The 22324-nt window shown below is 39.7% G+C and overlaps 1 protein-coding gene and 1 non-coding gene across 2 annotated transcripts; both read right to left on the bottom strand.

Moving 5' to 3' along the window:
- Window positions 1–721: 721 nt before the first annotated feature.
- Window positions 722–2348, bottom strand: LOC112795053 (putative F-box protein At1g67623). Its single transcript, XM_025837010.1, has 2 exons — window positions 2256–2348; window positions 722–1108 (listed from the first exon to the last, which is right to left on the bottom strand). The coding sequence occupies exons 1-2, from the start codon at window positions 2346–2348 to the stop codon at window positions 722–724; spliced, it is 480 nt and encodes a 159-aa protein (XP_025692795.1).
- Window positions 2349–9282: 6934 nt separating this feature from the next.
- Window positions 9283–9386, bottom strand: LOC112799189 (small nucleolar RNA R71). The gene has a single exon (XR_003200766.1). It is a non-coding gene; the product is annotated as a small nucleolar RNA R71 (small nucleolar RNA).
- Between the last annotated feature and the right edge of the window lie 12938 nt (window positions 9387–22324).

Genomic DNA, 22324 nt, shown 5'->3' with positions numbered 1-22324 from the left:
GGTGCACGTTGAAGTTGCGTTTTTTAGTTGATGCGTCAAGAATTTTGTATTCTTATGTAAAGACTAATTGATGGTCTGATAGGCTAGAGTACGCTGTCAAAATATACGTAAATTGACATAGCCATTCATGTCAGTTTACTTTACGTGGTCATCTGCCCGCGTTGGCAATGTCTCATGGGGGGCTTCCCTTAACATATAATTTAGCACCGTCTGTGTTTATCTGCTTTTTTTCTCCATAATTGTTTGTTCTATTTTTTTCCCGATTTATTTGCGGGTGAGGTTATGAAAGCATGTGTCAACAATAAACAACAATAATGTAAAATATGTCAATAAATTGTAAGACCTCGTTGCGACCGAAGAACTAGATCGTTGTCTGATCGTCAGATGCTAACCACTGCTTTGGCGCACGACAAAAGTTATTCGGGGATAACCCTACAACACTATGTCTAAGGGCATATTAGTATCGATGATAAAGAACCGCGTCACTGAAATGCAAACATCCCCAGGAAAACCCTGACCTCAAAATCCGCGAGGCACTGCACACACGAGACGCGGGAGACGTCCTTCAGACCAGCCATGGTGCCGCGGGTGGTGCAAGCGGTTGATCGACAAGCCACGCTCTGTCCTGGATCCGATGGTCTCGCGTCGATCCATCGCTCCCAGAAAATGTCCGTGAAGAACTCCCTGTACATCTCGATCTTTCCGGAAGTGCGGATAAGGTCTACCATTTCAACACCCCTTTCCACTTCTTCTTCTTCTTCGCGTTCACACAGTAGAACATGGCAAATAGGTAACCTGATTCGACGTTTCCATCCATCGCGGCCCTGGCAAGCAGTTCCATTCCAATACCACGGCGTCCAATCCAGAAATACTCCGTTAACCCCTGCCGGAGTATAGCATCGGCATTTCCCGATTCAACGCAGCGATCCAGGAACCTCCTTTGAGGCCGGTCAAGGCAAAATAAAAATGAGACTAGCCGTATCTGCCACATCATCGCATGCTGGTACACAGCGTCGGATGTACCTGCTTCAAGGAATCCCTTGCAAGTAGCATGCATGCTGAGTAGGTCTCGGATCGAATTTGATGCAACCTTCGTCGCAATCCTCACCTATATATCACGAGGCAGAATATTTAGCAGACATTCATGCTCAACGGATACATCCCGTTCCTTTCTGCTTGCCTTGGAAGTCCCAGCCATCTGCAAAGGGTTGGTGTAGGTGGGGGGGACTGTTGGGTAGACTATCGCAGATTACGAAGAGTAGATAGGATGGGTAGTTAGTAGATGAAATGTAAGCTCGTATATAGTGTTATCATCACTTAAATTTGCTGCTTATAGCGGTAGTACGATTGTGACTTTTGTAATTCCAGTTTCCAACACACATATATCCTCCGTTATTATACGTAAGGAGAAGTTAAAAAAATGACTTCTCTCAAATAAAATTTTTTATCACTATTCTCTTAAGTATTACACCAAGATTTAACCAATATGTAAAAAAATAAATGCTTCTTTGTTTGTACTGTTTAAATAATTAACCTCATCCATAGGCAGTTAATACTTTCATGTAAATATAATGGATATTTATAATAACTCTTCTATTTGTTGAATAACTGAGTCAATAATCACCTGGTTTTATAGGTAAACAAATATATTAGATAGATCTGAGAAAACGTGTGCGTTGTACATCGACCATGACTTTATCAGTTGAGTGCGCATTAATTAATTGCTCAAAGTTCTTTCGCATTCTTTAATTCGTTTATTTTTTTGTTTAATTTGTTAACCCAAATTTAGGTTTTTCGCTAAAAAAAATCTCAAACTGCGCATTATGTTTTTCCAACGCAAGGTAATTATTATCCCCTACTGTTATAGGTAAGTCAAGAAAAGATATGGGAAAACGTGTGCTGTATTCATGCACATGGTATGCGCATGTATATCAATGAATACATCTAATAAATACATCTATTAGATGTAGCTTAGGCCGAAGCATCTTGGTTTGGAGAGGAGATTTGATCTGAACTCCTCGACCACTGAAGTGACTTCTGATTAGACAAGAAGCGCGTGATTTTCAAATAAAGATGCGGATGCGCAAGGCCACTCGCGCGTTTGCGATTCCTCATTTTGTCAATTTAAAAAAAATAACTTTAAAAAAAACGAATGTTCTACATGGTTGACTCGGGGGGAGCCAAACCTCGGCCATCGTGCGAAGCATATTGCGTAAGACACATAGGACACGTTGGCATTTTCGTTTTTATAGCACCCGTTTGGAATCCGGACCACAGTTGGTGTTAAGCTTCCTGAGTTGTCCAGCATAAACGCCGCGTTTACAAGGATCTTGCTGCTTGTTTGGCATCCACACGCGCCGGACCAATCCCAAACATGAACACCGAGGATCTCACGGAACTGTCGGTGGCCGATCTGATCGACATTGTCCGTAGGGACAAAATCTGTTTGGAGTGTGATATGGTTGAGGCTGCACTTCTGAAAATGGAGGTTGATCTGAATGATACAATCCAGGCCCTCTGCGCAGAGCTGAGTACGGCAAAAATGGCGCAATTGACAGCGGACATCAAGCTGAGGTCAAGGGCACAGGAGATGGAGGAAGCAGGTAAGATATTGCGGGGGATAGAGATGTTACTTGGTGTCTAATTGCAGAAGAATGAGGGCACGATCCGCCGACTGGTTGAACAGGAACACGCATTGAAGGCGGAAATACATGTGTTCCGACAATGGGGACTAGCTGAGGTCCCCAAGTGGAATGAATTGGGTATGATGATAACAGAGGTGGAGGATGTGCTTAAATGTGTGAATAAAAGGCTTGCTGTTCACCCGGCGCGATCAGGTTGCGGAAAGGCTCATTCTGAACCGTCAACCCAGGATCACGATATTGTGGGATGTACTTGAGTTCGCGTTTGCACACGATTAAACTGTGCGCACGCCTTCTGTGAGTAAAGGCATACTTCTATGAATAACATGCCGTTCATCGGTCGCAACATGATGCGAACCTTTTGCTTAGTGTCTTAGTTGACTACTATTGTCGACGCTGCGCCTCCGCCACGCCTTCTTGTAATTGGCACGTCTTACTTTAGTTGAAATGCCTTATGTGATGACTGTCCTTTTGCGTTAACGATAACTTAAATAATTATCATAATGTAATTAATTGAATACGTATATAATTATGTATAGAGTATAAACTACTTATGATTTGACTATTAAATTTAAGCATGTTTTTAATTGTTGATTTTAAATGTAAATTGCCAGCTGGCAACCTATCATCATCTATCGAAAGTCCCTCTCAGTGGGATATACACGTGGGTTGGCAGAAGAAAACATGAAACGGAAAACCGTGTTCTCACCCAGGAGTTAATTATCGACGATCAGAATAAAATTTGAACTCCTCCATCATGTCTCATCACGAGCAGATACGTCAGGGTACGTGTATGAGTAATGGAAATTTATTCTTACTTGTTGAGTTGGAACTGCTAAATTTATTAGGCTACTCGAAGACACGTTGTGTTGTCTAGTCGCATGGTTCTTGTAACTTGTAGCGGTATGAATGGCAGGAGAATTTTGAGGCGAATCTTACCTTACGTCATTTTACTTCTCACGGAACGAACTTTTTTTTATATTTTTTTTATTTCTTCCGGTCAGTGACGAAGTTTTTATTAGAATTTTTTGTTCCTATCGTGTTATTCCAATATTAAACAATATCACAGACAATGTAGGGAGTGGATCCTTTCCAGTGAAAAAAATTGGATAGTATCCAGTGTTTAATCTAACCATTGATTGTTCTCTCTCTCTTATTTATTTTTGGTCCCACATAGAATCAAAGGTGAGAGATCAAACTGCATTTTGTCCAGTGTTAAAAAAACGGGAGAGGATCCATTTCGGAGATAATGTATTTACTGTTATCTTTAACGGATGGGATTTATTTAGCCGTTCTAGGCCGAGGCGTGTTGTCGAAGTATCTCCCGCACAGTGCGAGAGGTGTATTATATATGCCCCTCGCAATTGGAGCGGAGATTTTTATCACTACTACAGACGGTGCCACCGGTTATTGAATAACAAAAAAAGAATGAACAAAAAAGCATCAATGTTGCAGGATTCCGGAGCAAAACCAAGCAAAGCAGTCGATGCGGACTACCTTGCGGGGCTGTCTATCAACGAGATGTTAAGCCTCTTACATAGGGACGAGAAAAATATGGACTGGACAGTGTTTGAGGCTGCGATGGTCAAGAGGGAGGAGATTCTCAAGGATAAAGTTGAGACGCTCTGTGAGCTACTAAGTGAGTCGAAGACAGTGTATCTGACCATCTCGGTCAAGCTGAAGGCGAAGGAGTTACAGGTCGAGGAGGCCGAGGAGGCCATGCGTGGGATGCACGCGTTGCTGTGTGATCAGGTTTAGCGGCTTCGCCAACGGCATGCAGCAGCTGGAGAAGCAGGGAGGCGACCTCATGGCGAAGGTTGAAGACCTTCATCACCGGGAGCAACTTGATTCTGAAAAGTTAGACGCAATGCATGTGAGGGTCGCGAGTATGGCAGAGGGGAATAAATCCTGGGAGCGGCGAAGGAGCCTATGATCCGTGCAGGCAAGCGAACTCTCTGTCCTTTTCCGTTATCATTCATCAGCTTAAGGAGCTTGCTATTTTGTATTTATGTCCATGTTTTTGGTGTTTGATCTTTTACTTGTTGTGTTGATGCTCTCAGCTTAGAGTGCATAGGCCCCGAGCCCCAGATGTACTATTTTAACATCTGTTTATGGAAGAAATAAATCATCGAGAACGTCCTGGTTAGTACTGAATTATGAAACAATTTGGAACAGACTCCGCATCGGCGGGAAAGTACGTTAATAATAGGGAAGAATATAGTAAAACTACAATGGGGAATAATAATAATAATAATAATAATAATAATAATAATAATAATAATAATAATAATAATAATAATAATAACCACAAACAAGGAAAAAATAACAAGAAATTCGTATAGCTGGAGCATTCAGTGCATCTGGAACTTCCTGGGCACATATATGTGCCCATGAAATAGTCGTCCACGCATGCAATACCCGCGACGCAACCAAAAGAGTCCCTACTGATAATCAACATCGCCGAAACATAGCCAAGAACTCGCAGACCTCGTGATCAGCTAGGCACCGGACACACGAGACGGCCGAGACGTCGTGAGAATTACCCCTGATGCCATGCATAGGGCACATGGGGGATCGACAGGTCAAGAGTTGCCCAGGATCCGAGGGTGTGATGCCAACCCAACGCTCTGCGAAGATGTCCGTGAAGATCTCCCTGCACATGTCGACATTCCCAGATGTAAGGATAACTTCATACATATCGACGGCATGTCTCACGTCGTTGCCGTCAGGGTGGTTACACAGTAGCAGCATGGATCATAAGTAGCTGGCCTCCACGCTGCTGATGAGCGGATAATTTATACACTTTTTGACATTATTTTTAGATAGTTTTTAGTATAATCTAGCTATTTTTAGGGATGTTTTCATTATTTTTTATGCTAAATTAACATTTCTGGACTTTACTATAAGTTTGTGTGTTTTTTTGTGATTTCAGGTAATTTTTGGTTGAAATTGAGGGACCTGAGCAAAACTTTGATAAAAGGCTGACAAAGGACTGCTGATGCTGTTGGATTCTGACCTCCCTGCACTCAAAATGGATTTTCTAGAGCTACAGAACTCCAAATGGCGCACTCTCAACGTAGTTGGAAAGTAGACATCCAGAGATTCTAGAAATATATAATAGTCCATACTTTATTTAATATTAGACGACGTAAACTGGCGCTCAACACCAGTTCCATGCTGCATTCTGCAGTCAAACGCCAAAAACACGTCACGAACCAGAGTTGAACGCCAAAAACATGTTGCAACTTGGCGTTCAAATCCAAAAGAAGCCTCAACTCGTGTAAAGATCAAGCTCAGCCCAAACATACACCAAGTGGGCCCCGAAAGTGGATTTATGCATCAATTACTTACTTCTGTAAACCCTAGTAGCTAGTTTAGTATAAATAGAACTTTTTACTAGTGTATTAGACGTCTTGGACTATCTAGTTCCTTTGACCATTCGATCTTTCATGGGGGCTGGCCATTCGGCCATGCCTGGACCTTCATCACTTATGTATTTTTAACGGTGGAGTTTCTACACACCATAGATTAAGGGTGTGGAGCTCTGCTGTACCTCAAGTTTCAATGCAATTACTACTATTTTCTATTCGATTCCGCTTGTTCTTATTCTAAAATATTCGTTGCACTTCAACATGATGAATGTGATGATCCGTGACACTCATCATCATTCTCACCTATGAACACGTGACTGACAACCACTTCCGTTCTACCTTAGACCGGGCGCATATCTCTTGGATTCCTTAATCAGAATCTTCATGGTATAAGCTAGAATTGATGGCGGCATTCATGGGAATCCGGAAAGTCTAACCTTGTCCGTGGTATTCCGAGTAGGATTCCGGGATTGAATGACTGTGACGAGCTTCAAACTCGCGATTGTTGGGCGTGATGACAAACGCAAAAGAATTAAGGGATTCTATTCCAACATGATCGAGAACCAACAGATGATTAGAAGTGCTATGACAGAGCATTTGGACCATTTTCACTGAGAGAATGGGATGTAGCCATTGACAACAGTGATGCCCTACATACAGCTTGCCATGGAAAGGAGTAAGAAGGATTGGATGAAAGCAGTAGGAAAGCAGAGATTCAGAAGGAACACAGCACCTCCATGCACTTATCTGAAATTTCCACCATTAAATTACATGAGTAACTCTATCTTTATTTTCTGTTTTATTTATTTACTATTCGAAAACTCCATAACATTTACTATCCGACTAACGGAGATTTACAAGATGACTATAGCTTGCTTCATACCAACAATCTCCGTGGGATCGACCCTTACTCACATAAGGTATTACTTGGATGACTCAGTGCACTTGCTGGTTAGTTGGCGGAGTTGTGACTAAGTGTGATTCACGTTTGAGAGCGTTACCAAGTCTTTGGAGCCATTGTTGATGATCACAATTTCGTGCACCAAGTTTTTGGCGCCGTTGCCGGGGATTGTTCGAGTATGGACAACTGACGGTTCATCTTGTTGCTCAGATTAGGTAATTTTTTTTTATTTTCTTTTCAAAAAGTTTTCAAAAATATTTTTCAAAATTTCTCACCTGTTTTCAAAAATTTTCAGAGTTTTCAAGAATGAATCCTAGAGTTTCATATAACATGTTTTAGCTTAGCTGGCTATTAAGCCATGGCTAATTCACAGGATTTTGATTAAGGACTTTGGATTCATTACTTTCTTTTTCCTATATGTTTTTCAAAAAATTATAAGAAAATCCAAAAAAATTAATAAAATCATAAAATCCAAAAATATATTGTGTTTCTTGTTTGAGTCTTGAGTCAATTTTTAAGTTTGGTATCAATTGCATACTCATATTGTTCTTGCATTTTTTTTTCGAAAAATTCATGCATTCATGGTGTTCTTCATGATCTTCAAGTTGTTCTTGGTAAGTCTTCTTGTTTGATCTTGATGTTTTCTTGTTTTGTATTTTTTATTGTTTACCATATGCATTTTTCGTTTCTTAGAGTCCAAGCATTAAAGATTTCTAAGTTTGGTGTCTTGCATGTTTTCTTTGCATCAAAAATTTTTCAAAAATATGTTCTTGATGTTCATCCTGATCTTCAAGGTGTTCTTGGTATTCATCTTGACACTCATAGTGTTCTTGCATGCATCATTGGTTTTGATCCAAAATTTTCATGTTTTGGGTCATATTTGTGTTTTTCTCTCTCATCATTAAATATTCAAAAATAAAAAATATATCTTTTCCTTTTTTTCTCATAAATTTCGAAAATTTGAGTTGACTTAGTCAAAAAAAATTTTTGTTTCTTATGAGTCAAGTCAAATTTTCAAATTTTAAAAATCTTATCTTTTTAAAACTTTTTCAAAATTCAAATCTTTTTCATTTTTCTTTCATGATTTTCGAAAATTTCAAAAATTATTTTCAAAATATTTTCTTAATTTTATTTCAAAATTTTCGAAAATTATGCTAACAAGTAATGTGATTGGTTCAAAAATTTGAAGTTTGTTACTTTCTTGTTAAGAAAGGTTCAATCTTTAAATTCTAGAATCATATCTTTTAGTTTCTTGTTAGTCAAGTAATTAATTTTAAAAGTTAAATCTTTTTCAACCATATCTTTTTAATCATATCTTTTTCAAAATTTTATCTTTTTCAAAAATTTGATTTCAAATTATCTTTTCTAACTTCTTATCTTCTTATCTTTTCAAAATTGATTTTCAAATCTTTTTTTTCAATTAACTAACTAAGTTTTTGTTTGTTTCTTATCTTTTTCAAAACAACTTAACTATTTCTCCCTCTCTAATTTTCGAAAATATCTCCCCCTTTTTCAAAATTATTCTTAAATTAATTAATTGTTTCAATTTTTAATTTTAATTTTATTTCCTATCTTAATTCTCGAAAATTATTAACTCCTTTTCAAAAATTATTTTCGAAATTCTTTCCCTCTCCTCTTCTTTTATTTATTTATTTATTTACTAACACTTCTCTTCACCTCTCTTCATCTCAAATCACTACCCCTATCCTCACCCTTCTGTTTGGATTCTCCTTTCTTTATTCCCTTTCTTCTTCTACTAACAATAAGGAACCTCTTTACTGTGACATAGAGGATTCCTCTTCTCTTCTTTTCTTGTTCTCTTCTCTTTCATATGAGCAGGAACTAGGAAAAAGGCATTCTTGTTGAAGCTGACCCTGAACCTGAAAGGACTCTGAAGAGAAAACTAAGAGAAGCCAAATTACAACAATCCAGAGACAACCTTACAGAAATTTTCGAACAAGAGAAGAAGATGGCAGCTGAACCTAACAACAATAATGCAAGGAGGATGCTTGGTGATTATACTACACCTACTTCCAAGTTTGATGGAAGAAGCATCTCAATCCCTACCATTGGAGCAAACAATTTTGAGCTGAAACCTCAATTAGTTGCTCTAATACAACAAAACTGCAAGTTTCATGAACTTCCATCAGAAGATCTCTATCAGTTTTTAACTGAGTTTTTGCAGATTTGTGAGACTGTAAAGACGAATGGAGTAGATCCTGAAGTCTACAGGCTCATGCTTTTCCCTCTTGCTGTAAGAGACATAGCTAGAACATGGTTTGATTCACAACCTAAGGATAGCCTGGACTCTTGGGATAAGCTGGTCACGGCCTTCTTGGCTAAATTCTTTCCTCTTCAAAAGCTGAGCAAGCTTAGAGTGGATGTTCAGACCTTTAAACAAAAAGATGGTGAATCCCTCTATGAAGCTTGGGAAAGATACAAGCAGATGACCAAAAGATGTCCTTCTGACATGTTTTCAGAATGGACCATGATAGATATATTCTATTATGGTTTATCTAAGTTCTCTAAGATGTCATTGGACCATTCTGCAGGTGGATCCATTCACCTAAAGAAAATGCGTGCAGAAGCGCAAGAACTTATTGACATGGTTGCAAATAACCAGTTCATGTACACTTCTGAGAGGAATTCCGTGAATAATGGGACGCCTCAAAGGAAGAGAGTTCTTGAAATTGATGCTATGAATGCCATATTGGCTCAGAACAAAATGTTGACTCAGCAAGTCAACATGATTTCTCAAAGTCTGAATGGATGGCAAAATTCATCCAACAGTACTAAAGAGGCATCTTCTGAAGAAGAAGCTTATGATCCTGAGAACCCTGCAATAGCAAAGGTAAATTATATGGGTGAACCTTATGGAAACACCTATAATTCATCATGGAGAAATCATCCAAATTTCTCAAGGAAGGATCAACAAAAGCCTCAACAAGGCTTTAATAATGGTGGAAGAAATAGGCTCAGCAATATCAAGCCTTATCCATCATCTTCTCAGCAACAGACAGAGAATTCTGAACAGAGCACCTCTAACTTAGCAAATTTAGTCTCTGATCTGTCTAAGGCCACTTTAAGTTTCATGAATGAAACAAGGTCCTCCATCAGAAATCTGGAGGCACAAGTGGGTCAGCTGAGTAAGAAAATCACTGAAACTCCTCCTAATACTCTCCCAAGCAATACAAAAGAGAATCCAAAGAGAGAGTGCAAGGCCATTGATATAGTCAATATGGCCGAATGCAAGGAGGAAGGGGAGGACATGAGTCCCAATGAGGAAGACCTCATGGGACGTCTCCCAACCAAGAAGGAGTTCCCTATTGAGGACCCAAAGGAATCTGAGGCTCATATAGAGACCATAGAAATTCCATTAAACCTTCTGCTGCCATTCATGAGCTCTGAAGACTATTCTTCCTCTGAAGAGGATGAAGATGTAACTGGAAAGCAAGTTGCTCAATATCTAGGAGCTATCATGAAGCTGAATGACAAATTGTTTGGTAATGAGACTTGGGAAGGTGAACCTCCCTTGCTCATTGGTGAACTAGATACATGGGTTCAGCAAACTTTACCTCAAAAGAAACAAGATCCTGGCAAATTCTTAATACCCTGTACCATAGGCACCATGACCTTTGAAAAGGCTCTGTGTGACCTGGGGTCAAGCATAAATCTTATGCCACTCTCTGTAATGGAGAAGCTGGGGATCATTGAGGAACAGCCTGCCTTATTCTCATTACAAATGGCAGACAAGTTAGTAAGACAAGCTTATGGATTGGTAGAGGACGTGTTAGTGAAGGTTGAAGGCCTTTACATCCCTGCTGATTTCATAATCTTAGACACTAGGAAGGAAGAGGATGAATGCATCATCCTTGGAAGACCTTTTCTAGCCACAGTAGGAGCTGTGATAGATGTTAACATAGGAGAATTAGTACTTCAATTGAATGGAGACTACCTTGTGTTTAAGGCTCAAGGATCTTCTTCTTTAATAATAGAGAGGAAGCATGAAAAGCTTCTCTCAGTACAGAGTCAAAAAGAGCCCCCACAGTCAAACTCTAAGTTTGGTGTTGGGAGGCCACAACCAAACTCTAAGTTTGGTGTTGAATCCCCACAACCAAACTCTAAGTTTGGTGTTGGGAATCTACAACATTGACCTGATCACCTGTGAGGCTCCATGAGAGCCCACTGTCAAGCTATTGACATTAAAGAAGCGCTTATTAGGAGGCAACCCAATTTTTTTTTATCTAATTTTATTTTTATTTTATTATTCTTTCATGTTTTATTAGGTACATGATCATGTGGAGTCACGAAACAAATACAAAAATTAAAAACAGAATCAAAAATAGTAAAAGAGAAAGCACACCCTGGAGGAAAGGCTTACTGGCGTAGCATCTGGCTGGCGTTCAACGCCAGAACAGAGTATGGATCTGGCGTTGAACACCAGAAACATGCAGCAATCTGGCGTTAGGGGTGTAAGTTATCGAACCGGACCGAAATTTACCATAAAACCAAACCGAAATTTACAACAACCGAATGAAAAATCGAAAAAATTGGTTTTTTTCGAATTAAACCGATCAGTTCGGTTCGGTTTTCGGTTGGTTCGGCAAAAATTGAACCGAACCAAACCGAACCGAATAATAGGTTCAGAAATACTCGTTTTTACAAATTTGCCCTCTAACCTAATAACTAAACCCCCAAATCCCTAACTTACCACACCACTCAGTGCAGCCACACACAACCCCCAACACAAAGCTTCAGTAAACTCACTCTCCCTCTTTTTCCTCCATGCCTGAGACTCTGAGAGGATGAGAGCCTCAGAGAGCCAGTGAGCCAGAGAGCTATCGCCATCCTTCAGAGTTCAGTCGCAAGTCGTCCATCGTGATCGTGAAGGACGCCGTCGATCTCCATCGCGCCATCTCTAACTGCAGTCTTCACGCCGTCGTCGATCTTCGTCTGATCCGTTCTTCTCTGTCGCCGAGCAACAGTCTCCGTCGCCAAACAAACCCTTAGTCCGAGCCCTCTCCTGCAACTCAGTGTCTTCTTCTGAGGTTAGTAACTTGATTTTTTCACAATTTATTGTAATTTATGAGATGTTCTTGTTGCTGGTCTGTTCTCGTTGCTCTCATAAAAATTCATTGTCACAAGGTTATTCATGCATGTCTGTTGGTACCTGGTGGAAATTTGGCAACAAAATCGAATCTTTGTGATAAGATTGCCACTCACATACATACATACATGATACATGATGGAGAAATTTTCATTCTACTGCTAAAAGCACGCGTTGCATTTTCTATATATGTTTTTATTTTATTTTATTTTGTTTCGTATCTTATGGTGAATGAATGTGTTTTTTGGCATCTTGGAAGCTGATCTCACAAATAATTTTATTTATGCCAAAAATATTATATGCCAAAAAGTCTTGAAATGTATTGAAATGAAGAGCAAGTTAGAGATAATTTATGCCAAAAATATTATATGCCAAAAAGAATATTTAAGAATCCATTGAGATGAAGTTTGAAATGGAGAGAGCGCAAGTGATAAATATTTCCTGTAAAAGTTTAGGAAGAATTTATCTTTTTAGTTGTGTTTATCTTTTTCTTTCATAAGAAAAAACAATATATTAGGAACATATAAAAGAACTATAAATTATTAATTTGTTCGATAAAAATATTCTTTAAATGTTGTTGCTACTTTATCTTTTTAGCCTTTGATTGTTTTTATCTTTATATATTGTTGTTGCTTTAATAACCTAATATGTTGTTGCTGTTGCTTTAATGACCTAATATGTTGCTGTTGCTTTATTTTGCTTTAATTAATGTGTTTTGAATTTAGTATATTTCATAATTTGTTGTTGTTGCATAAATGCTGGAAAGTGGCTTTTTGAACAAGTTTGAATGCTGATTTCCAATAAAATTGCTGTCTTTGTTGTTCATTATTATGCATTCATAGTTTATCTTTATAATCTATATTGATGTCTTTGTTTTGTATTTGTAGAAATTTCATTAACCGGAGAAGATGATGATGAGTCTAGTGTGGATTCAGATTAAGCATGGTGGCTGTTTTGGTTTTTATTTGGTTTAAAGTGGTTGTTTCACTTTTTAAAGTGTGTTTGTTTTTATTGTTTGCTAGACATTTTTAATTGTCTTTGTTTTATGTTTAATTGTTGGGACAAGTTGAATTTGTATTGAATTTGGATGTCATGTACTCTTGTTATTTTAGTTGATTGACGATTTTAAATTTCATTTTATGATGATTTAATTCTGATTATTAGGTTTAAAAAAAACCGAAAAAACCGACCGAATCAAACCGCTGTTGGTTCGGTTCGGTTCGGTTCGATTGTCTAGAAAACAGCAAACCGAATGGTTGGTATTATTGTAAAACCAAACAAGTCAGTTCGGTTGGTTTTCGGTCCAAAACTGAACCAAACCGAACCGATTACACCCCTATCTGGCGTTTAAACGCCAGGATTGCACACTGAGGAAAGCTGGCGTTCAACGCCAGAAACATGCTGCAGATGGGCGTTGAACGCCCAGAACAGGCATAAAGTTGGCGTTGAAAGCCCAAAACAAGCATCAATCTGGCGTTCAAATGCTAGGATTGCCTGCAGAGGGCGATTTACATGCCTCATTGGTACAGGGATGTAAATCCTTGACACCCTAGGATCTGTGGACCCCACAAGATCCCCACCTACCTCAACTCACCTTCTCTCTTCTTCACCAATCACCTCAGTCTCTCTTTCTCATCACCTCTTCACCACTCACATCCATCCATCCTTCCCACCCAAACCCACCCTAAATGGACGAAACACAAACCTCTCTCCCTCTCCTCCATATCTTTTTCTTCTTCCTTTCTTTCTTCTTTGCTCGAGGGCGAGCAACATTCTAAGTTTGGTGTGGTAAAAGCATAGCTTTTTTGTTTTTCCAAAACCATTGATGGCACCTAAGGCCAAAGAAACATCTAAAAAGAGAAAAGGGAAGACAAAAGCTTCCATCTCAAGGGTCCACAGCTCAGTAATAGAGCATTTGACTGCACATCAAGAGAGCCCACTCATGGACCTCATCAAGAAATCCTTGAGATGCCTCAAGGGATAAATTGTCCTCCACACAACTATTGGGAGCAACTAAGGATAGGAGCACTGGTGTGGCGAAATTGTGAACAATACTTTTTCACAACTCTCATAATCCCCGGTAATGGCTCCAAAAACGTGGTAGCTCAATACCATGGCATTACACAACTTCGCACAACTAACCAACAAGTGCACTGGGTCATCCAAGTAATAAACCTTACGTGAGTAAGGGTCGATCCCACGGAGATTGTTAGTATTGAAGCAAGCTATGGTCATCTTGTAAATCTTAGTCAGGCAAACTCAAATGGATATAGTGATGAACGAAAATAACACAAAGGTAAAGATAGAGATACTTATGTAATTCATTGGTAGGAACTTCAGATAAGCGCATGAAGATGCCTTCCCTTCCGTCTCTCTGCTTTCCTACAGCCTTCATCCAATTCTTCTTACTCCTTTCCATGGCAAGCTCGTGTAGGGTTTCACTGTTGTCAGCAGCTACCTCCCATCCTCGCAGTGAAAACTAATGCTCATGCACTCTGTCACAGTGCGGCTAATCACCGGTTTGGTTCCCTCCCCTACCGGAATAGAATCACTCTTTTGCGTCTGTCACTAACGCCCAATAGGTTACAGGTTTGAAGCACGTCACAGTCATTCAATCATTGAATCCTACTCAGAATACCACAGACAAGGTTTAGACCTTCCGGATTCTCTTGAATGCCGCCATCAGGTCCTGCCTATACCACGAAGACTCTGATCTCACGGAATGGTTGGCTCGTTTGTCAGGCGAGCACTCGGTTGTCAGGCGATCAACCATGCATCGTGCAATCAGGAATCCAAGAGATATTCACCAAGCCTCAAATGCTTGTAGAACAAGAGTGGTTGTCAGTCACTTTGTTCATGAGTGAGAATGGTGATGGGCGTCAATCATCACCTTCATCAAGTTGAAGAACAAGTGATATCTTGGAATAAGAACAAGCGGAATTGAATGGAAGAACAATAGTAATTGCATTAATACTCGAGGTACAGCAGAGCTCCACACCTTAATCTATGGTGTGTAGAAGCTCCACTGTTGAAAATACATAAGCATAAGGTCTAGGCATGGCCGAATGGCCAGCCTCCCAATGAGCTAAGATAGCATAAAAATGAAGATAGCTACCAAAGTCTTCTAATACAATAGCAAAAGGTCCTACTTATAAGAACTAGTAGCCTAAGGTGTACAGAAATGAGTAAATGACATAAAAATCCTCTTCAGGGCCCACTTGGTGTGTGCTTGGGCTGAGCAATGAAGCAAATTTCGTGTAGAGACTCTTCTTGGAGTTAAACGCCAGCTTTGGTGCCAGTTTGGGCGTTTAACTCCCATTTGGGTGCCAGTTCCAGCGTTTAACGCTGGGATTTCTTGAGGTGACTTTGAACGCCGGTTTTGGCCATCAAATCTTGGGCAAAGTATGGACTATCATATATTGCTGGAAAGCCCAGGATGTCTACTTTCCAACGCCGTTGAGAGCGCGCCAATTGGGCTTCTGTAGCTCCAGAAAATCCACTTCGAGTGCAGGGAGGTCAGAATCCAACAGCATCTGCAGTCCTTTTTGGTCTCTGAATCAGATTTTTGCTCAGGTCCCTCAATTTCAGCCAGAAAATACCTGAAATCACAGAAAAACACACAAACTCATAGTAAAGTCCAGAAAAGTGAATTTTAACTAAAAACTAATAAAAATATACTAAAAACTAACTAGATCATACCAAAAACATACTAAAAACAATGCCAAAAAGTATACAAATTATCCGCTCATCACAACACCAAACTTAAATTGTTGCTTGTCCTCAAGCAACTGAAAATCAAATAAGATAAAAAGAAGAGAATATGCAATGAATTCCAAAAACATCTGTGAAGATCAGTATTAATTAGATGAGCGGGGCTTTTAACTTTTTGCCTCTGAATAGTTTTGGCATCTCACTCTATCCTTTGAAATTCAGAATGGTTGGCTTCTTTAGGAACTCAGAATCCAGATAGTGTTAATGATTCTCCTAGTAAAGTATGATGATTCTTGAACATAGCTATTTATTGAGTCTTGGCTGTGGCCCAAAGCACTCTGTCTTCCAGTATTACCACCGGATACACACATGCCACAGACACATAATTGGGTGAACCCTTTCAGATTGTGACTCAGCTTTGCTAAAGTCCCCAATTAGAGGTGTCCAGGGTTCTTAAGCACACTCTTATTTGCCTTGGATCACAACTCTTATTTCTCTCTTTTTTTTTTCGTTTTTCTCTTTTTTTTTCTTTTTTTTTCGATTTTTCTCTTTTTTTTTTTGAATAGTAATGCTTTTTCTTGCTTCAAGAATCATTGTAATGATTTTTCAGATCCTCAGTAACATGTCTCCTTTTTCATCATTCTTTCAAGAGCCAACATTCATGAACCACAAATTCAAGATACATATGCACTGTTTAAGCATACATTCAGAGAACAAAAATATTACCACCACATCAAAATAATTAAACTATTATAAAATTCAAAATTCATGCAATTCTTTCTTTTATCAATTAAGCACATTTTATTTAAGAAAGGTGATGGATTCATAGGACATTCATAACTTTAAGGCATAGACACTAAGACACTAATGATCACAAGACACAAACATGGATAAACATAAGCATAAAATTCGAAAAACAGAAGAACAAATAACAAGGAAATCAAAGAACGGGTCCACCTTAGTGATGGCGGCTCTTTCTTGCTCTTGAAGATCCTATGGAGTGCTTGAGCTCCTCAATGTCTCTTCCTTGTCTTTGTTGCTCCTCCCTCATGATTCTTTGATCTTCTCTAATTTCATGAAGGATGATGGAGTGTTCTTGGTGCTCCACCCTTAGTTGTCCCATGTTGGAACTCAACTCTCCTAGGGAGGTGTGTAGTTGCTCCCAATAGTTTTGTGGAGGAAAATTCATCCCTTGAGGAATTTCAGGGATTTCATGATGAGTGGGATCTCTTGTGAACTCCATCCTTTTCTTGGTGATGGGCTTGTCCTCATCAATGGGGATGTCTCCCTCTATGTCAACTCCAACTGAATAACAGAGGTGACAAATGAGATGAGGAAAGGCTAACCTTGCCAAGGTGGAGGTCTTATCCGCCACTTTATAGAGTTCTTGGGCTATAACCTCATGAACTTCTATTTCTTCTCCAATCATGATGCTATGGATCATGATGGCCCGGTCTATGGTAACTTCGGACCGGTTGCTAGTGGGGATGATTGAGCGTTGTATGAACTCTAACCACCCTCTAGCCACGGGCTTGAGGTCATGCCTTCTCAATTGGACCGGCTTTCCTCTTGAATCTTGCTTCCATTGTGCGCCCTCTTCACATATAACTGTGAGGACTTGGTCCAACCTTTGATCAAAGTTGACCCTTCTAGTGTAAGGATGCTCATCTCCTTGCATCATAGGCAAGTTGAACGCCACCCTCACACTCTCCGGACTAAAATCCAAGTATTTCCCCCGAACCATAGTAAGATAATTCTTTGGATTCGGGTTCACACTTTGGTCATGGTTCTTGGTGATCCATGCATTGGCATAGAACTCTTGAACCATCAAGATTCCGACTTGTTGAATGGGGTTGGTAAGAACTTCCCAACCTCTTCTTCGGATCTCATGGCGGATCTCCGGATATTCACCCCTTTTGAGTGAAAAAGGGACCTCGGGGATCACCTTCTTCAAGGCCACAACTTCATAGAAGTGGTCTTGATGCACCCTTGAGAGAAATCTATCCATCTCCCATGACTCGGAGGTGGAAGCTTTTGCCTTCCCTTTCCTCTTTTTAGAGGTTTCTCCGGCCTTGGATGCCATAATGGTTATGGAAAAACGAAAAAGCAACGCTTTTACCACACCAAACTTAAAATGTTTGCTCGTCCTCGAGCAAAAGAAGAAAGAAGAGAGTAGAAGAAGAAGAAATGAGGAAGAGGGAGATGGTGGTGTGTTCGGCCAAAGACGGGGGAAAGTGGTGTTTAGGTTGTGTGAAAATGAAGGGATGAAGAAGGGTATATATAGGAGAGAGGGGGTAAAGGTTCGGCCATTATGGGTGGGTTTGGGAGGGAAAGTGGTTTGAATTTGAAGGGTGAGGTTGGTGGGGATTTATGAAGGATGGATGTGAGTGGTGAAGAGAAGGATGGGATTTGATAGGTGAAGGGTTTTTGGGGAAGAGGTGTTGAGGTGATTGGTGAATGGGGGAAGAAGAGAGAGAGTGATGGTAGGGTCCTGTGGGGTCCACAGATCCTGTGGTGTCAAGGAAAAGGCATCCTTGCACCAAATGGCATCAAAATCCACGTTTTGAGCCAATTCTGGCGTTAAACGCCGGGCTGGTGCCCATTCCTGGCGTTTAACGCCAGGTTCTTGCCCTTTACTGGCGTTTAACGCCAGTCTGGTGCCCCTTTCTGGCGTTAAACGCCCAGAATGGTGCCAGACTGGGCGTTAAACGCCCAACTGCTAGGCTGACTGGCGTTTGAACGCCAGCAGCATCTTCCTCCAGGGTGTGCTGTTTTTCTTCCTGTTTTTCATTTTGTTTTTGCTTTTTTCATTGTTTTTGTGACTTCTTATGATCATCAACCTACAAAAAAAGATAAAATAACAAAAGAAAATAATTATAAAACATTGGGTTGCCTCCCAACAAGCGCTTCTTTATTGTCACTAGCTTGACAGAGGACTCTCATGGAGCCTCAGAAATGCTCAGAACCGTGTTGGAACTTCCCAACACCAAACTTAGAGTTTGAGTGTGGGGTTTCAACACCAAACTTAGAATTTGGTTGTGGCCTCCCAACACCAAACTTAGAGTTTGACTGTGGGGGCACTGTTTGGCTCTGTTTAGAGAGAAGCTCTTCATGCTTCCTCTCCATGATGACAGAGGGATATCCTTGGGCCTTGAACACCAAGGATTCTTCATTCACTTGAATGATCAACTCTCCTCTATCAACATCAATCACAGCCTTTGCTGTGGCTAGGAAGGGTCTGCCAAGGATGATGGATTCATCCATGCACTTCCCAGTCTCTAGGACTATGAAATCAGTAGGGATGTAATGGTCTTCAACCTTGACCAGAACATCCTCTACAAGTCCATAGGCTTGTTTTCTTGAGTTGTCTACCATCTCTAGTGAGATTTTTGCAGCTTGTACCTCATAGATCCCTAATTTCTCCATTACAGAGAGGGGCATGAGGTTTTACACTTGATCCTAAGTCACACAAGGCCTTCTTGAAGGTCATGGTGTCTATGGTACAAGGTATAGAAAACTTCCCAGGGTCCTGCCTCTTTTGAGGCAATTGCTGCCTAGACAAGTTATCCAGTTCTTTGGTGAGCAAAGGGGGTCCATCCTCCCAAGTCTCATTTCCAAATAACTTGTCATTTAGCTTCATGATTGCTCCAAGGTATTTAGCAACTTGCTCTTCAGTGACATACTCATCCTCTTCAGAAGAAGAATACTCATCAGAGCTCATGAATGGCAGAAGTAAGTCCAATGGAATCTCTATGGTCTCATCTTGAGCCTCAGATTCCCAAGGTTCCTCATTGGGGAACTCATTGGAGGTCAGTGGGCGTCCATTGAAGTCTTCCTCAGTGGCGTTCACTGCCTCTTCTTCCTCCCAGAATTCGGCCATGTTGATGGCCTTGCACTCTCCTTTTGGGTTTTCTTCAGTATTGCTTGGGAGAGTGCTTGGAGGAAGTTCAGTAATTTTCTTGCTCAGCTGACCCACTTGTCCTTCCAAATTCCTAATGGAAGATCTAGTTTCAGTCATGAAACTTTGAGTGGTTTTGATTAGATCAGAGACCATGGTTGCCAAGTCAGAGGTATTCTGCTTAGAACTCTCTGTCTGTTGCTGAGAAGATGATGGAAAGGGCTTGCTATTGCTAAACCTGTTTCTTCCACCATTATTGTTATTGAAACCTTGTTGAGGTCTCTGTTGATCCTTCCATGAAAGATTTGGATGATTCCTCCATGAAGGATTGTAGGTGTTTCCATAGGGTTCTCCCATGTAATTCACCTCTTCTATTGAAGGGTTCTCAGGATCATAAGCTTCTTCCTCAGATGAAGCTTCCTTAGTACTGCTTGGTGCATTTTGCATCCCAGACAGACTTTGAGAAATCATATTGACTTGTTGAGTCAATATTTTATTCTGAGCCAATATGGCATTCAGAGTGTCAATCTCAAGAACTCCTTTCTTCTGACTAGTCCCATTGTTCACAGGATTTCTTTCAGAAGTGTACATGAATTGGTTATTTGCAACCATTTCAATCAGTTCTTGTGCTTCAGTAGGCGTCTTCTTCAGATGAAGAGATCCTCCAGAAGAGCTATCCAAAGACATCTTGGATAGTTCAGAGAGACCATCATAGAAAATACCTATGATGCTCCATTCAGAAAGCATGTCAGTGGGACACTTTCTGATCAATTGTTTGTATCTTTCCCAAGCTTCATAGAGGGATTCTCCTTCCTTCTGTCTGAAGGTTTGGACTTCCACTCTTAGCTTACTCAATTTTTGAGGTGGGAAGAACTTTGCCAAGAAGGCATTGACTAGCTTTTCCCAAGAGTCCAGGCTTTCTTTAGGTTGAGAATCCAACCATGTTCTAGCTCTGTCTCTTACAGCAAAAGGGAATAGCATCAGTCTGTAGACCTCAGGGTCAACCCCATTATTCTTGACTGTGTCACAGATTTGCAAGAACTCAGCTAAAAACTGATGAGGATCTTCCAATGGAAGTCCATGGAACTTGCAATTCTGTTGCATTAGAGAAACTAATTGAGGCTTAAGCTCAAAGTTGTTTGCTCCAATGGCAGGGATAGAGATGCTTCTCCCATAGAAATCAGGAGTAGGTGCAGTAAAGTCACCCAGCACCTTCCTTGCATTGTTGGCATTGTTGTTGTTTTCGGCTGCCATTTGTTCTTCTTCCTTGAAGAGTTCGTTCAAGTGCTCTAAAGAGAGTTGTGCTTTGGCTTCTCTTAGCTTTCTCTTCAAGGTCCTTTCAGGTTCAGGATCAGCCTCAACAAGAATGCCTTTGTCTTTGCTCCTGCTCATAAGAAAGAGAAGAGAACAAGAAAGTGTGGAATCCTCTATGTCACAGTACAGAGATTCCTTTAGGTGTCAGAGGAAAAGAAGAATAGAAGACAGAAGTGGAAAATTCGAACTTAACAGAGAAAATGGAGTTCGAATTTTGCATTAAGGGATAGTGTTAGTCCATAAATAGAAGGATGTGAGAAGGAGGGAAGTTATTTTCGAAAATTAAGTGAAAAATTTAAAACATTTTTGAAAAACACTACTTAATTTTCGAAAATGAAAAAGGAAAAGAAATCAAGTGATTTTTGAAAAAGGTTTTGAAATTAGAAATCAGAAAGATTTGATTGAAAACTATTTTGGAAAATATGTTGTTAGGAAGATATGATTGGTTTTAAAAAAATGTGATTGAGAAGATATGATTTGAAAAACATTTTTTTAAAAAGATTTGATTTGAAAATTAAAAACTTGACTAACAAGAAAAGATATGATTCAAACATTAAACCTTTCTCAACAGAAAAGGCAACATACTTGAAATGTTGAATCAAATCATTAATTGGTAGCAAGTATCTTTAAAAATGGAAAGAAATTGGTTTTGAAAAAGATTTGATTGGAAAATTGATTTGAAAAAGATTTGATTTTGAAAAACTTTGAAAACTTGAAAAAAAATTGATTTTGAAAACAAAATCTTCCCCCTTTGCCATCCTGGCGTTAAACGCCCAGAATGGTGCACATTCTGGCGTTTAACGCCCAAAACTACACCCTTTTGGGCGTTAAACGCCCAGCCAGGCACCCTGGCTGGCGTTTAAACGCCAGTCTGTCTTCTTCACTGGGCATTTTTGAATGCCCAGCTTTTTCTGTGTGATTCCTCTGCAGTATGTTCTGAATCTTCAATTCTCTGTATAATTGACTTGAAAAGACACAAATTAAAAATATTTTTGGATTTTTAATAATAAGGAATAATTAAAATGCAACTAAAATCAAATAATAATGCATGCAAGACACCAAACTTAGCAGTTTGTATATCATTGACACTAACAAAATGAGAATGCATATAATAAAACACTCAAGTCAATAGAATTCAAAGATCAGATCAAGCAAATCATCAAGAACATCTTGAAGATCACTAAGACATATGAATGCATGCAATTGACACCAAACTTATGATGAGACTCTAGACTCAAACAAGAAATATTTTTGGATTTTATGATTTTGTAAAATTTTTTTGTGTTTTTCGAAAATTAAGTGGAGAAAAAGTATCAAAATTCTTAATGAGAATTCCAGGAATCAGTGCAATGCTAGTCTAAGACTCCGGTCCAGGAATTA

Source organism: Arachis hypogaea, chromosome 4 (genome assembly GCF_003086295.3).
Source record: "Arachis hypogaea cultivar Tifrunner chromosome 4, arahy.Tifrunner.gnm2.J5K5, whole genome shotgun sequence".
In the NCBI taxonomy this organism is placed as follows: Eukaryota; Viridiplantae; Streptophyta; class Magnoliopsida; order Fabales; family Fabaceae; genus Arachis; species Arachis hypogaea.
This window is presented reverse-complemented; position numbering and strand designations above follow the sequence as displayed.

Excerpts from the sequence above, each read along its gene's own strand:
- LOC112795053 (XM_025837010.1), bottom strand. The coding sequence starts at position 2,348 with ATGCCAAACAAGCAGCAAGATCCTTGTAAACGCGGCGTTTATGCTGGA. Across the intron at positions 1,109-2,255 it reads GTGGTCCGGATTCCAAACGG|GTGAGGATTGCGACGAAGGT; the intron begins GTGCTATAAAAA and ends CGTGATATATAG.